We start from the raw sequence: 16,949 nt of genomic DNA, 5'->3' as shown, positions 1-16,949 counted from the left end.
CAGATTTCTGGATAACATGCGTGCAGATTATCCAGCCTTGGGAAATCATGCTGTAAAGGCAGTACTGCCCTTTTCGACAGTGTGCCTTGTGAAAGTGTCAATATATATATAAGTTTTGGGTAAGGTCACCAATGTAATTTCTTAGCAAATCCTACTCAATTAAGAACAATTACTATGTATTTATAGACATTTTCACGAGTTTAAGATTATGAATGTCCATGACTTCTCCAGGTCTAGAAATCTCACTTCTAAAAATTCCTTAATAGACTGCAAGACTGAGAACCCTAGTACCTAAATGAAAATTCATCTCAATAGTTGATATAGCTTGACGGCTTCAACTGTTTGAGAATTAGAAATATAAGTACAGGCTGTCTTCTATGGGATGTTTTACTGTATGCGAGCCTTTAGCCTCACATGGTATACCAGCTCAACACAAACCTTCTCCTCTTCCTCTTTCTCATCCTCTTCTTCAGAGCTCTTATCCGATGGCGGTGCAGAGGACAGACTGTTCGTCACATCATCCATCTTCTGTTTTACAGCTTTATTCTTTTTGCCCCGTGGTTTTCTCTTGCGTGAATTTGCCTATAGAGCAGAAGAAACATCAGTGTCTGTAATAAAGCACTAAAGAGCAAATGAAGTAATGTATGAGCTGTTCACAGACAATGTTATTGCATATTTCACTTGCTTTCTTACAAGAAAAATGTATGCTTTAGCTAAAAGGCAATGGTTTCAAAAAGTTTAGGAACAAGTGCAATAAACAAATAGTTGGTTGCAACTATTAAGAATGATTAACTGTGCTTGTGAGATCTTGTGAATTTGTAATTAATCATTGAAAAGTCACAGTTGATGTACCGGATACAGACTACACTGAACAAACTCAGTGATTTTCATCAATTGTGAACAAAGACTTTGACACTTTTGTCGCTTTGCAGAATACCACTTGTCATTTACATCTGCTTTAAGTCAACCAAATGATATATTGTAGTATGTGTGGATTGTATTTAATCTCTGTGACTCACCGTGCCAGCCTGTTTCTGTGCTTCCTTCTTGGCGAGGTCTTTGCTCAGTAATTTGATGAGGTAGTCAGCTCGTGTCTGCAGCTGTTTGGCCTGTGGCTTCTTGTCAGGATCATCTGGAAGGAGCTGCAACAAGTTTTGTAACAAGTTATCATTTAAATGTGTTATCATTATTTAAATTTAAAGTTATCATTTAAATCACTAAAATAAAAAGAACAACAATATAACAGGACGTATTGGTCAAACACCACAATGGTTTCTCTATGCGTTTCTGTACCTTATGTGTGAGGTTGAGGTCTGGGTCCATCTTGATCATTTCCCAGCTTCCATATCCATACTCATAGATTCCAATAAGCAGGCTGGAGTCGTCCTCTTTACCCCACTCAATGTCAAAATGAGCTGCCTTTGAGTGGCATGGGATTATATACCTTTACATATTAGAAAAAAAAAAAGATGAACATCTTATCTAATAAGTAAATTTTCTGTCTTCACAAAGCAAGCAACCAAAGGAACACAATACAGTGTCTTGAGAGGCTCTTTTAACTACTTTTAAACTTTTAGTTTAAAGGTGCATTAAGTGATTTCTGAGAAATGCTGTTGAAAATACTGTATAAATTCAACACCTAAAACAATTTTGTGATCAGGCAAGAGCTTTAGGACCCATGTTAATATTGGAAAATCTTTCTAGCACTGGAGAGACATTAGAGAGTGGGAAGGCCTGAACACGGATTCTGAGGTTGCTGTGTTTCTGCCTGATATGCAAGTAACATTGGGTCTCATTCACCAAGCATGCGTATGCGCGAATTTGTTCGTGAAATCTGCGTACAAACATTTTCAAATATCATCAATAATTTATTCTGAAATTTATTCTAAATTACGAAAAAATGTAAGAACTGAAACCACTCGTACAAAAAAAAAAAAAAAAAAAAAAAAAAAACCACGCTTAAACATGTTAAGATGAAATTTTAAACAAATATAGATCTAATTATATTTCACATAGGCCTAGCCTATCAGTAAAAGAGTAAAAAACAGTGCGTTGTAGCTCAAGCTCAAGTTAACTCTGCATAAAGATGCAGATATGCGTATGTACAGCTGGCTAATCAGAAGTCTGTAATGTCTGTATAAAAGGTGTTTATCGCGTTTAAATATATTTTGAGGATGGCACTCTTGGCATTGCTCGAGGATCTTAAAGCACGTGCTCTCAGGCGAGAACGCGTCTTTAGAGAACTTCATGTTTGCAGAGTGTGAAAGAAAAGTGTGCAGAATGCCCCAATATGGACATGGTTCGGGTGTGATTTATGTAAATTACTTAGCTCGAGCACACAGTCGCTCATTTAGAATGCTCAGAATTCATCCTTTTTCTTTCTTTATAAAGCACAATTTAATACAACAGCAGTTGCCCAAAGTGCTGTACAATGAACTTCAATATAATACTAATGTGTGTTTGGGGGGGTGTGTGTTTGGGTGTCGATTTCAAATATCAACAGTGTTTCTCAGAAATTGCTTACTGCATCTTTCATGACACGTCATATTAAAAACAATGCAGGCTGCTGAACTCTAGTCAAGCCTGGTTGACAGTTTTGCTCTTTTTTTCTTTTTTTTTTACCTCTTCCTCTCCTCTGGGTCAGCAGGAATGGCCTTATGTAATGGTGCCAGCTCCTCCTCATGAGAGATCACCAGCTTAGCATTGACTTGAACCCCTGAGATCCTGAAAGTGGGTCCCTTCACCTTCCCTCGCCTGCCTCCTGATATGAACCAGCAAAGAATACAATTAAGACAGGCCTTGGATTCCCCCCTCAGATGCTTCATATGGGGGCACATTTAATCACTTTAGTTGGGACACTTGTGGGATCAGTGAACGTAGTTTTCTGATGCTCTTGCCTGAGGTTCTTTCAGGTCCACAGGGGTTCTCCCTTAGCGTTCTCAAACAGCCGTTGTGTACGGTCTCAGCCAGGCGCCGCAGATCATGCTCCGATTTATCCACCTAACTCAGCATCACGAGCGATAGCATCCAGCCTGTGATACAGTGACAGTCACATCAATGATAGAGGCCCAACCAATAACATCTGAAGTGATGAAAAACAGTTACTTACCTTTCTAAAGGCCCACCAAATTTTTTGTAACTTTTGATAAATCTGTGGGAAACAAAAAACATTGGTCATACAAAAATTAATATACTTGAATTTAAGGACTTAAATTATAGCTGTATCATATATATATTTGTGAAGAAAACTTCAAAGCAAATTCTCACTGTATTATCCAATAATAGGCATTTCCACAAGATTATTTAATACAAAAACCTTTTTTTCCCCCCACTGACTTCCCAAAAGTGACTATTTTGTAATATACACTACCATTAACACGATATCAAACAGCTTATATCGCCCACCCCTAGTGCTGAATTAAATAAACTGAGCATCAGCGGCTCTACCTGCGTATCTCAGCATCAGTGAAACCTTTAATGTTCTCTCTTGGAATAGTTCGAGGTCTTCCTCGTTTCTTGGGCCTCTTTCTGTCGGAGACCGAATCGCTGTCTGAACCAGAGTATCGTCTGTTCCGGCTGCGTCTGCCCTCATTCCCATTAAAGTTGATCTGTCATTACAAAACAAACAAGTAGATAAAGTACAAAGAACTAAAGGTGTATTGTTGCTATGAGAGTCACTTATCTTTTATCATTCATCAACACCGCTCATTTTATGTATATAACAATGTAAACCAAGCATTTAACAATCTTCTAAAGTAATTACACAAATAGACATTTGTTTACCGGCATCGTTAAACAGTGTATGATTGGCTAACCTGTTTAGCACATTTCCTCATGCGGGGCAGTAAATAGATCTCTGCAAGCTCTTTTTGTCGCTCCTCCTCCTCAAGTCTCCTCCGCTGTTCCTCTGGGATAATGTCATCCCAGTTCTTAACATTCCGCTCCGTGTCCATGTCAATTTCCTCATCCTCCATCACAGAGAAATTCGCCACCTGCATTATGGAGCAAGCATTGTTTAATAGCGTGTTAATGGTGTGACTGACAGCCTCTAGAGAGGTCCAGCACTCATGCGGAATAATTATTTGCAGCAAGTTTTAAAGTGCACACCTTAAATTGTGAGAGGAGCTCTTCTCCTACAGTCGACGGTCCAGGATCGTTCTCCCTGGTCTCTGCTCTTTTCAGGATTTCATCAATATCCATCTCCTACCAGATCAACAAATATCATCAAACACAAGTTGCTGCACAGAAGCCCACATTAATACTACGGATAGGAAACTTTAGGCACCTCACGATCCAATCCCAAAACTATTCTTCATCTACATCTAATTAATTAATTAATTAATTAATTAAATTCATTCATTCATTCATATTAATTAATTAATTCATTCGTTTACCAACTTTCCCCCAGTTTCACAAACAAGGCTTAAGCAAGTCCTAGACTAAAATGCATGCTGTTGTTGAGCTGTTGTAATTGAACGTAACTTGTACTGACAGATCTTAAAATATGTCAGAGCCATTGTTTTGTCTCAAGATGCATACCAGTAATGTTTTTTTCTAGTGTACGTTTATTACAGGGTTTCTACAGGTTTCATCAAATCTAATTTAATGCTTTTTAATGCCTTTTTAATGCCAATTTTTAAAAAATTTTAATGCCATATATATATGCCGCTGTCGATAGATGACGACATACGGCAATTCGAAAATTCATCATGTCACTGTTGTATTCGCATTCTGCCAAGTGTCAGCCCTTTACATTTGTTTGCTTCTCTGCTGCTACCCTTTTGCTCACATAATTTTAATACAGCCAAATTTCCAATAAAATTGTTTCATCTATATATTTTTTCTGTTTTTGTTGTCAGACAATATGAAATGGTGACTGAAACGCGGCCCATTAAGATTACATACAGGGCTCGACATTAAGCCTTGTCATGTGGACAAACGTAAATCGATCATTCACTTGTACGAGTAAAACAGTTGCTTGTCCAGAAAAAAAGAATAGTATTTTTTTTTGTGGTGGAAATATAAATTTGTTCTGAAGCAATATCCTTTCAGAATATTGCAGCTTTGACATATGTGAATCTGCATATTTTTGATTGATTACAACTGCATTAAATAATGTTATGGGATTGTTTTAAATATTGTTTGAAAATACAAATATGAAATGTTGGGGGGGAAAATGATACTTTTAAAAATGAAACTAAACCACCAGTAGGTGGCGGCAAGTAACTGTCTTAATGAGTGGGTCATTGATTGATTCATTCAAACAATTCATTCAAATGGCTGATTCATTCAAGAATGAGGCAGTTGTTTTTGAATGGGTCATTGAATCTTTGACTCAACCGATTCGTTCAAAACGCTGAATCATTCAGTAGTGAAAACAAGGCTTGTGCTTTGGTTCTGCTGTGATCTTTGTTTGAAACTATTTTCGCTGATAAAAATAGAACAAAAACAGTCAATGTTCCTTCTAAAATGTAAGTCGCTTAATATTAACTACTTGTTAATTGAACTGTTGTATGAAATCAGTGTCACGTTTTTAATCGTGATGGTAGCCTATTTAGGAAAAAAAAGCATTCTTGGTCATGTGGTTTTGCTTACCAGTATGAAGTTATAAAAACTCTACATTTTGAATTTTTACCGCAGTATGTTTAACAGTTTCTTTTTGTGTGTACTTCGCTCATGTTTCCATTTCTCCTCGAGATGGTGCGCGAGCCTCAACAGCGCAACTTTGTTATCGTCAGTACATTATACAGCCTATTAGGCTATTATCCACTATCGATCCCCACTAACACTAAATGTAATAAAATAAGACATACTCGCGTTTTGGTGATTCCCAAATTGCTTTTTTTTTTTTTTTTTGGTATTGATGTTTTAATCAGGTCCTTGTCCGGTCGGGAAAGTAAAGTTCGAGTCCTGACATGTTATAACAGCACTAAAATCCTGATTTATAATCGAGACGTTGTCTGACAAAATCACCATACACATAAGACAAACATTTGCAGTAATTTTGGCTATATGTACACGTAAAATGATCACTCAGGTTAGAAGCAATAGTATCTATTTTATTTGTTCTCTGACAGCACGCACATCCTCAACTGAATGCGCTGCTGAACCAGAGAGGTGCGCCTGCGGCAGGAAAGCAAGATCTCGCGCTCGTGCGGTAGTACCGGTGGGTCTCGGAAGCTAGATCAGGTTAACAAATCGCTATATTCGTCACAACGCGCTACCTTAGAAAAAAAGTCACAAAAGGGGTCTGAAAAGGCACTAAGTTGGCAACACTGATGCAGCCTTCTGTCTACAGGTCCCAGTGCGCCGCTGTCCAAAACGGTGTTACGGCAATTTTGCACCGGCCGGAGGCAATTACCAAACTGGTTCCGTGTGCGTATCACACCAATGTACATATTTTGCGACAGCAAATCAAAGTTATTAATTATTTAGGCTTTATTCAAAATAAACTGGTAGTATTGTTTTTCTTCAAAACTATCTAAAAAATGTAATGCCTGTAGAAATAAAATGTAATGCTTTTTAATGCCATTTAAAGCCTTAATTTTCGCAAAATCCATTTAATGACTTTTAATGCTTTTTAATGCCCCGCGGATACCCTGTATTAAAGCTACTTAAATGCCCTAATTGAACTAAGGCTTAATCCTGGCTTAGGCAATTTATAACAATTTTTAATTTATGTGTACATTATTTTTTAATTATGTAATAAGTACTTTAATTACAAATTAAAAATTAAAACAACTATGTTCAAAATTGTCAACTAGCTAAAGAGATTCAAAACATACAAGCAAAGAGTAAATAATAAAGATGAACAAAGAAGCGAATTATAAGGAATAAACTGTTCATGCTGTTTGATTATTACTGACAGCGGGAGATCTAATAGGCCGCATTCACACAAATGCACAGATCTATTTTGACAAATCAAATGTTTTGTCCTGTCTTTAATCCCTTAAGACATAACTGTTTGCATTAATCTCACATCATAAAAGCATTTTGAGATGCAAGTGCATTAAACCGCTTACAAGATGGAGTTGTACAATCACTCTTCACTAGCGCACATGAGCATTTGAAAGCAGCCGTCTGTCGGAAAGTGAGTTTTGCGTATTGAATATATAGACCTACTGCATTCCAAACGGCATAAATGATGCCTTCATAGAGCATTTTGAGGGGAAAATGCTGGAGGCGAGAGACCTCACATTATAAGCGTAACATCAAGCAAAGCGCATTTCTCTCAGCACATATCCTGTGCAATGAAGCCTGTGATTGCCCTTGTAATTCGCTTTAACCTTTCAAACTTTACAGAAGATTATTTTATAGAAGGTTTGAGGGTTTGTATATGTGTGTCCGTGTGAAAGCAAACAAAATACAGCTGTTTCTAGCGCACACAACAACATTGTGTATCTGAGGTTAAAAACGAAATTTATAAACATTGAAGATGAAGAATGACTTGAAGATTGAAGAATCACTGTGCATCAGACAACCAATTTTTTCTCCCACCCCTAGTCCACATGCTGATGAGCATCTTTGCATTAACCACACAGACCTGAGGTTCCTGCTCCTCTCCTTCCTGCTCTTTGAAAAGTTCTTCAGCACCAAACTTCAGGATGGCTGACAGTTCCTCCTTGTTGAATGGAGTGGAACTACAGAGGAATCAGACAACAATAATGTCATTAATTATATGTATACACTACACACACACATCATCAGAATTTCCACTAAGAATATATATGAGCTGCAAATAATGATTATTTTGATAATACACTAATATAATGATTAAAACAATTGACTATGAGCGTTTCTTTAATTTTGAGTACTTAATCATATGGCATATTTAATAATAATATTAAAAAATATATTTTACAGAACAACGGTACAATCAATACTAATTCAATGGCTGTCCTATGTTTTTTGCCTTAAATAGTTAAACCATAGAGGAAAACTGCAGTGAGACCTAAATCTTCTGTTTTGAAGCTTGTGAAACACACAGAAGCTTAACATCCCACAGTTAAAAAGAAAATATTATAACATATGATATAGTTAAACACATGACCAAGAGTGCTGTTTTCCCTAATATCAGCATGATTGCAAATATGACATTGATTTTATACAACTGTTCAATAAACAAGTAGGTAATATTAGGGGAAGTGGCATTAATTTTAGACAATATTGACCATTTTCACCAACCAAGAGTTCCTAAAAAAGCCACAGTTAGCCAATGAAACAATGAACCATTCATAAAGCAAGTGGCTGCGTCGAGAATAGCAGACTGAGTAGGTACTTATTTTGAATAATTAAATTATTAAAAAAGTATGTTCTATTTAGTATGAATGTGTGTAGCATGAATGTAATCCAGATGTACTGAATTCACCATGTCACTGTCATGTGACCTTAACAGCATTAGTTTTGACACTTCACTGCCATTCACAAATCCTCTCCTGTGGAGGTCATCTGGGTAATTTTTGCCAACTCTCTTATGAGTAATGTGAATTCGGAAACAATACTCATCATATATTATTTTTCACCTACTATATAGTAGGGAAACATGCTATTTCGGATGCAGCCGCATGAATCAGCACTTTTGAAAGAATTGGGTGAATGAATGACTCAATGAATCACTCAATATGCCAATATTGGTAGCTCTACCTTGAAGGAGCAGCACCCGTATGGAGGACCGTCTTTCCCGTGGTGTCCATCCTCTGAATCACCAGGTGGTCCAACACCATTTTCTTCTTGGCTCTCTCAATAATGTCCTCCTCAACTGAGCCCTTCGTAACCAGACGGTATATATTCACCTGAAAGAGATTAGATAGACATTACAGTAGAGGACTAGACTAAGTTATAAAGAATAAATGTAGAATAGGCATGTGACTATATCAAAGGTTTTATAAAGGCACAATATTATCATGGCATTGATATTACTTTTTTTCATTTTGTAAAAAGAACTTTAAACATTTTGTTTTAAGCAAGCATACATGAAATAAATTTGTAATAAAATATCTAGAATTATTCAATGTATTACAATGTGTCCATGATGAACAATACTGTGCATGTGGTTTAGGTCGTATCTATCAGACCGTCACAATTTTGTTTATTTAAACGGGGAAAAATCTAAGATAACGATAGTAAATTATGGAGTGCCTCAAGGATCTGTGTTAGGCCCTCTGCTATTTTCAATATACATGCTGCCACTTGGTAATATTATAAGAAGACATGGAATTAGTTTCCACTGCTATGCCGATGATACTCAATTATATATTTCAACACAACCAGATGAAAACTCTAAATTATCCAATCTGACAGAGTGTGTTAAAGTAGTAAAACATTGGATGACTAGTAATTTTCTTCTATTAAATTCAGATAAGACTGAAGTATTACTTATTGGGCCAAAAACCTGTACACAGAATCTCTCAGACTACAATTTGCATTTAGAAGGATGTACTGTTACTCCATCCTCGACAGTTAAAGACCTGGGTGTTATATTAGACAGCAACTTGTCCTTTGAAAATCATATTTCATATGTTACAAAAACAGCCTTCTTCCACCTCAGAAACATTGCTAAGATACGGAATATGTTATCTGTTTCTGATGCAGAAAAGTTAGTTCATGCTTTCATGACGTCTAGACTAGATTACTGTAATGCATTACTAGCTGGTTGCCCTGCTTCCTCAATAAACAAGCTACAATTGGTACAAAATGCAGCTGCTAGAGTTCTTACCAGGTCAAGAAAATATGATCATATAACACCAATTTTATCATCTCTTCACTGGTTACCTATTAAGTTCCGTATCGATTATAAAGTACTGCTAATGACCTATAAGGCTCTAAATGGTTTAGCTCCTGTGTACTTAACCTATCGATCTTTTATCGTCCTACAATCCTTCACGCTCTTTAAGATCACAAAACTCTGGACTTCTGGTTGTACCTAGGATAGCTAAGTCCTCTAAAGGAGGGAGAGCGTTTTCACATTTGGCTCCTAAACTCTGGAATAGCCTTCCTGATAATGTTCGGGGCTCAGACTCGCTCACCCAGTTTAAATCTAGATTAAAGACACATCTCTTTAGCCAAGCATTCACATAATCCATCTCATATCAGATCAATTGCACATGACTATCTTTGCTTAATGTTATGAACAGCAGCTATGCTAATTATTCTCCATTTGCTTTTCTGTTTTACGTGACTAGAGAGTACATCAGTTTCAGTTTGGATCCAGCCTCTTAAGAAGACCTCAGATGACGAAAACATTGGAAGAGACGGCGCCAACTCCTGCGATGACTTCAGAAGATGCAACATCTGGATCAACACGCACATTCGCAAATTTCTATATATCCTAATTATTGTTAATATGTAATTCATTTTTCCAGGAGCTCTTTGCTTCTACCTTCAATTAAATTGCAAACAGTGATTGTATATTAATCGCCTAAAATTACATTATTAGCTAACTGCATTCTCCAAATTGTAATGTTGACATGCATTCTCTGTAAAGCTGCTTTGAAACGATATGTATCGTGAAAAGCGCTACACAAATAAATGTGAATTGAACTGAATTGAATTGAATGTGCATTACTGTAATATATATTGCATTATCAAATAACAGCACGTCTAGTGTATACTAGAGGTGTAAAGATACACTCATGTCACGATTCAATACAAATCACGATACTGAACTCACGATATTATACTATCACGATATTATAAGCCAAAATAAAGAGAGGGGTTTATTATTATTATTACAACTTTATTATTATTAAAATAATATTATTTTACTATTATCAGGAACCAGAAATATTCCCCCATTGTATTATTATACATTATATTTAACATTTTATATAGTAGTTTAATGTAGTAATGCCACTGAAACTCTGTCACTGTTACATTTTTTTTTTTTTTCCCCCCACTGTGAATGGTTAGTTCATCCATATATTTTAATTCTGCATTTACACACTCGTTTTTGCGCATCACGCAAGCATTTAAACGTCCGTGTTTACTACAGTAGTGCGTCACTGTAAATCTGTTCATCATATAAAGCCATTGCGTCTCTTCAGAAGACTCATGTACAGCATGTAACGTAATGTGTGGAGGCAATGTTGACCTGTTTTTTCTGACCAATCCTGTGAGCTCTGGCCTGGGCCTGCAGGTCATTCTGAGGGTTCCAGTCAGAGTCAAAAATGACCACCGTATCTGCAGAGGCCAGATTAATGCCCAGACCACCCGCTCGCGTGGACAACAAAAAGCAGAAATCCTGCAAAGTCATAAAGACAATGTCATACACATACAAAGACATATACAGGCATACAAACATAATATAATTAAATTCGTAAAACACATCCATTTTTCATAGAACTAAAAAATGAAGTATGAAGACTCATAGGCTATGTTCCACAAGTCTAAAAAACTAAATGCTATTTTTAAATTGCTTACCGGCTTGTCCGGTAAAGCATTTATGTACCAGTTCATATCAGTTAATCAGTTTAAAATCTGCATCCATAGTTTTAATTTAATCATCATTATTCACAATTTCTGCATAGATATTTGTCGTTTTTTTTTTATTACACTTTATTTATTAAAGCATATTTGGAGAATAAATATATGAGCCTTTATGGCATTCATTTAAATATTACTAATAGGGCTGTCAATTTAAAACGTTAATTTGGCGTGATTTACATACACATCATGTAATTAACTAGATTAAAAATTTTACATCGCTTGACAGCCCCAATTATTAACCACAAATGCATACGAGTATATATAACATGTTCGTATTAGTTACATTTCATTTATTTTTATACAAAATTTCAATTTGACAGACTTTAAGTGTAATGCCTAATATATTTTAACAATCATACATTTTTCCAGAAATCAAATTGTGACCCAATTTTTGTGACTTCACAACACATTGCAATCATAATGTAATAAAATAAAATCAATGCCAGTACAAATATTTACACTTAATAACCAGTGATTTTACACATACCTCAGAGCCATCAGCATTAAAGTGATCCAACGCCTGCTTCCTCATTTCACCCTTTATGGAACCATCCAGTCGCTGCAAACACAAACGCTTTAATAAGTCACACCTGAGCCACAAACACCGCGGTTAACTCCGCATGACTCCAAATGGCAGTGAGTGAGATGTGCCATCACCTGGAATAAGAACTGCCGGTACTTTAGGTACTCCGCTAGGATGTCCAGCATCCGAACCATTTGGGAGAAGATGAGTACACGGTGCCCTCGTTCCTTTAGCCGAACCAGCAGTTTATCCAAAAGAACCAGCTTCCCACTGTTGCGAATAAGGTGCTGCAGACAATATATCAGTTCAGTCTGTATGTAACCACTGCTGAAAGCCCCCTTGTTAGGAACCACTGCCCTAATGCGGCATTCTTTCAAATGCACAAATAAAGTTTATATGTGTACAGGAAAAACATACATGGAAACTTCTATGTATAGGAAGACATCCGCATAATCACCGGTTACCATTTCTGGTTTTAGCACAAAAAAAAAAAAAAAAAAAAAATGTATTTTACTCTGCAAATGTCACTTTGGGGGCTTCGAAAGTAAATAAATTTGTTAAAGTTTTTGTAAATAAAATTCATTTAGACATTGCGCTCTTAATACTACACAAAGCATCAAGGAATAAATCATCTCTTCTGTGTTAATGATATTTTATCCATGTCATTTGTGACCTTTAGCAATGTCATGTCAAAATAGTGTTATATTTTTTAAAATATATCAAATGTTTATATTTGTATAACCATGGACATTGTCTTGGACATTCTGTTGTACAATTTCAACTATGGCTAGGCGATTTTTTTCCGATTAATTCGAATTTAATGTTTTGCCTCGATTTTATTATTTTTTAAATCGAGAAATCGCGATTTTGAATAAAAATGTTAGCAAGCGTCATAATTGGACATGTTGACAATACAGCAATAAAAACCGCATTAGGAGAAGAAAATGATCCGAACTCATGATGGCGCCAGCGCGCCTGATTAACCGCTCTCATGTGACGCTCTATGAACGTAGAACATCACTATTCTTAAGCGGCTGTTCATTCAGAAATGCTTTGTTGCGTTTATAAAAATGAGACGCAGGCAGTGGAAAGAGAGAAAAAAAGGCAAAGATATTAAACGCGAGTTGAGCTTTTTTTTTTTTTTTTTTTAAACTTGATCGCCATGTTTTTAGAATGCCGTTTCATGGGCGAGACGCTGCAAAAGACGCGAGACAAGTTCAAAACCTAAACATGTCCGCCAAACATAAAAACAATAGGACAAATAGCGCAATGGAATGCAAAAACCTGTAAACCTGTTTGATATTTCATGTTTGCATGATGGTGGCAGGCTGAAAGCTGCTGTTTTCTGTTTTTTACAAAGCATTTGCTGTTAGTAATAGCCTATTACTGGTGTTATTTATTGCTATTACTTTTTGGCTAAGAAATATTTAGCATTTTCTTATTTGATATTACTTCTGAGTATATAGGATGTGTTTAAGATAAGTTTGTATAACATTTGCCTTCATATTTCAGGCATGTTTTCTGCAAATTTGTTTTACATTTACAGAATGTTTATCACTTCATGTGTGGTGCACTAGGAATGGAACTTTTTTTTAACCAGATTGTTAATAAAGAGAATGTTACTTAAATCATATTGTAGTTAAGTTTTAAGGTGACTAGTTACACAGTAAAAAAAAAATGTTTTTATTTTTTTGCCACATCGCCCAGCCCTAATTTCAACTAATAAATTATTGCTTCCCATCTGGAAGGTGGCAGCACTTCAGATGAAAACACACCTGCAGGCCTTCTTGTCTGTTGTAGAACTCGTTGTCATCAGGGGGTTTAATGAGGTAGCAGTGGTTACAGCATTTCTTCAACTCCATCATGATGTTGAGGAAGCCTGACGTGCTTCCTTTAGTGCCTTTACTAAGGGCTTTATAGTTTCTTGTCAATATCCACCTAAACAAAACATTTTATTGATTAATACATTTTACTTTTCGAATATTTAGGTATAAGTGGGAATTTTATAGCAAAAGGTGAAATTTTATTGGGGGGAAAGAAGAAGAAAAAAAAAAAAAAAACATCTGATAGAATATAGAATGACATGCAATGATGAATCATAAACAACAAGAGCATGAATACAGTAAAATGTGGTTCCATGCCATCTTTTAAAAGCTCGTGTTTGTGCATCCCTCTTCATTGTAATTGCGTGTGGTTCTCTTACTTGTAGTATTGTTTCTGAACAGCACTCATCTCTACCCTGAGGATCTGCTCCACCTTGGCAGGCAAAGATTTCTCCACATCTTTCTTCACTCTGCGCAGCAGGAAAGGCTCCAGCTCTTTATGAAGGCTGGTATAGCCTGAGTCTCTGCCCTTCCCATGTTCCTCTTCAAACAGCTCCCACGAGTGAAATCTACCAACATGCCAGCTTATATCAACCCTTCACATTCAGTGACATCTGACTATTACATTGCATTAAACCAATACAAGAATGTGGTCAGCTCAATAAAGCTACTGCTACAATAATGTCTGTGGCTACATACTGAACTGAACAAAAAGAGCAGACTGATACAACAAGAGCACACCTACTTTTCAGGCATAATAAAGTGTAGAAGAGACCAGAGCTCTTTGAGTGAGTTCTGGAGGGGTGTGCCAGTGATCAGGAGCCTGTGGTTGGACTTGAACTCCATCATAGTCTTGTAGAGGAGAGAGTCATCGTTCTTAAGCCGATGGGCCTCGTCGACACCAATGAACGCCCAGCTGACGTTTCCTAAAAATGACTGCAAAAGAAAATACAGCAATGAGCACGCTGGTCGGCTAAAATACACAATCCTCTCTCGTTTACACACGTAACAAATGTCATATGTATTAAAGAATAGGGCTGGGTATTGCCCGCAATATATTGTGTTATATATTATATTTTACATAATAGATGATGAAAACTAATTCAGTAATTCACTAATTTCAGTTAATAATTCTGTTAATATTTTTTCCAAGTAAAAATTTCATGAAATGATAATTGAGAAAAAGCACAAGCACAATATATATATGCAACCTTCCTAGCACAGTGTGTGAACATTTAACTTATATCTGTTAATTTATTGACGAAAAAATAAAGCCTTTAAATTTCAGGTGTAGCATAAAAAAAAAAAAATACAATTCATTACATTTAAGTATTGTATGCGTTTTCAACAAATACGCCTATATTATCTATATATTAACGTTGATTCAGCAAAAAGTATGTCACAAATATAAGCCCTATTTCTCAGCTCATTTAGTACTGGATGTGACTTTTGGAATAACAGATTGGGTATTTCAAATGGATTGAGCATATACACAATGTTTTCTGAGAGTTTCTTAGTTTTAGACTAGCCTTTATTACAAAATATGCATTTAAGTCGTTGTCCACATATACCCCTCCCCTCCAAATAGGGCTTTTGATTCGAGCGGTACCTTATCCTTCAGCAGAATTTCATATGTAGTAAGCAGAATGTTGAACTTCAGTCGCTTGGTCTGCGGATGCATCCATTCATGTGTCCGGATCTGAAGAACAAACAGTAAAATCTTCAGATTCAATTACACTTCTTGTGTGCAAGAAATCTATGACCTGCTCACTCCCTTGCATTTTTTAACCTCATACCATATTTCTGCTGTTGATGTCTCCCAGGTACACCACAACATTCATCTGAGGAGCCCAGAGATGGATCTCCCTCTGCCAGGATGTGAGGGTAGACAGAGGCACCACCAGAAGAAAGGGCCCGTAAAGCTGGTGCTCATTGAACATGTAATTGAGGAAACTGATGGTCTGGATGGTTTTGCCCAGACCCATCTCATCTGCCAAAATACAACTGTTTCCTCTAGGAAAGCAGAAGAGTAGAAGTGATAAAGAAACTCATAAAACATTCATGACTAATTGAAACTGGGGTTATGTCTACTAGGAATAAACAAAACTAGCGTACTTGCACCAGGAATGGGCCATCCAGTTCAGACTGTCCAACTGATAGTCTCGCAGTTCTAAGCCATCTCCACCAATGTAGAGAGGCTGCTTCTTCATGGGTACAAACCGTGGTCTCTGTTTTAAAACCTGAAGGAAATCAAACAGTTAACTGGTTGGATAGTTCCTGGTTTCATTGACTTTCTCAGATGACGGTTTACAGTGTTGACTGCGGTTACCTTGCAGTCTCTGAAGGGGATGGTTTTGCTTTGGTTCCGGCACATGTATTCATCGATGCACTTTTGAAACTTTCTAGCAATAAGAGCACCGTCTTCCCAACTGCACTCAGAGTATGGCAGCCCCTGCCATTTACAAAGGTAATCTGGATAACCTGCGGCAGACTTTTGATTTGAATGTCCTGCAAGATTCAGGCAACAGTGAAGGTAAATAAACAGTCACAAGTCAGAACAATCAATCAAAAACAACAAAAATGGGGGCAGCATTCTCTTACCAATGATTCTTTCCACGATTTGATATTGAGAATGCAAGTCATCCATGAGCTCCTGCTGACAGTTGAAGTACTCCACATCCTCAGGTGAGGCTGCTTTGAGCCTGCGGATGGCAGTGCAAGAAAACAAAATGAACATCTAAAGCCACGTTGCCTACAGGAAATTATTTTTCTGTAAGCATTCATACCATTTCTTCTTCTCCTGGTCTTTTTTCTTGAAGTTGTCCAGTTTCTTCATGCCCTTGACGTTCTGTTGTTTGAGCGTCTCCTCTGTCTCCCAGGTGTTGTGAATGTGGGACCAGTTCTTCCATTTGATCAAGTATTGCACATCTCCTGGCTGTCTGTTAGGGTCAAAGTTGGCGTTGGGGTCTCCATCTGCCTCTACGGCATACACTGTGGTTACAGCTCCCGTCGCTGTTAAGGAACAAAAAACATTTCAACAAAAGTAGTGGTGTTTTATATCCCTTCTAAACTTCCCCACAATCTGATTTGTGTTGTCATGTTTCACTTTGTGCCGAGAG

The 16,949-nt window shown here is 36.9% G+C and overlaps 1 protein-coding gene across 1 annotated transcript in view; it reads right to left on the bottom strand.

Annotated features, from left to right (window-relative positions):
- chd1 (chromodomain helicase DNA binding protein 1) overlaps positions 1–16,949 on the bottom strand; it is a 31,426-nt gene that overhangs the window by 7,648 nt on the left and 6,829 nt on the right. Inside the window, 24 exon segments of the mRNA XM_051907560.1 lie at positions 439–582; positions 1,020–1,142; positions 1,294–1,444; positions 2,623–2,761; positions 2,898–3,000; positions 3,002–3,032; positions 3,110–3,151; positions 3,448–3,608; positions 3,816–3,992; positions 4,108–4,203; positions 7,544–7,640; positions 8,644–8,792; positions 11,090–11,239; positions 11,972–12,043; positions 12,142–12,294; positions 13,783–13,945; positions 14,211–14,399; positions 14,576–14,766; positions 15,440–15,529; positions 15,627–15,843; positions 15,946–16,070; positions 16,160–16,338; positions 16,432–16,532; positions 16,617–16,842. Coding sequence (XP_051763520.1) covers positions 439–582; positions 1,020–1,142; positions 1,294–1,444; positions 2,623–2,761; positions 2,898–3,000; positions 3,002–3,032; positions 3,110–3,151; positions 3,448–3,608; positions 3,816–3,992; positions 4,108–4,203; positions 7,544–7,640; positions 8,644–8,792; positions 11,090–11,239; positions 11,972–12,043; positions 12,142–12,294; positions 13,783–13,945; positions 14,211–14,399; positions 14,576–14,766; positions 15,440–15,529; positions 15,627–15,843; positions 15,946–16,070; positions 16,160–16,338; positions 16,432–16,532; positions 16,617–16,842 — 3,269 coding nt within the window.

This window comes from Ctenopharyngodon idella, chromosome 10 (assembly GCF_019924925.1).
Source record: "Ctenopharyngodon idella isolate HZGC_01 chromosome 10, HZGC01, whole genome shotgun sequence".
NCBI lineage: Eukaryota > Metazoa > Chordata > Actinopteri > Cypriniformes > Xenocyprididae > Ctenopharyngodon > Ctenopharyngodon idella.
Note: the sequence above shows the minus strand (reverse complement) of the source record. Positions and strands in the feature narration are given on the sequence as shown.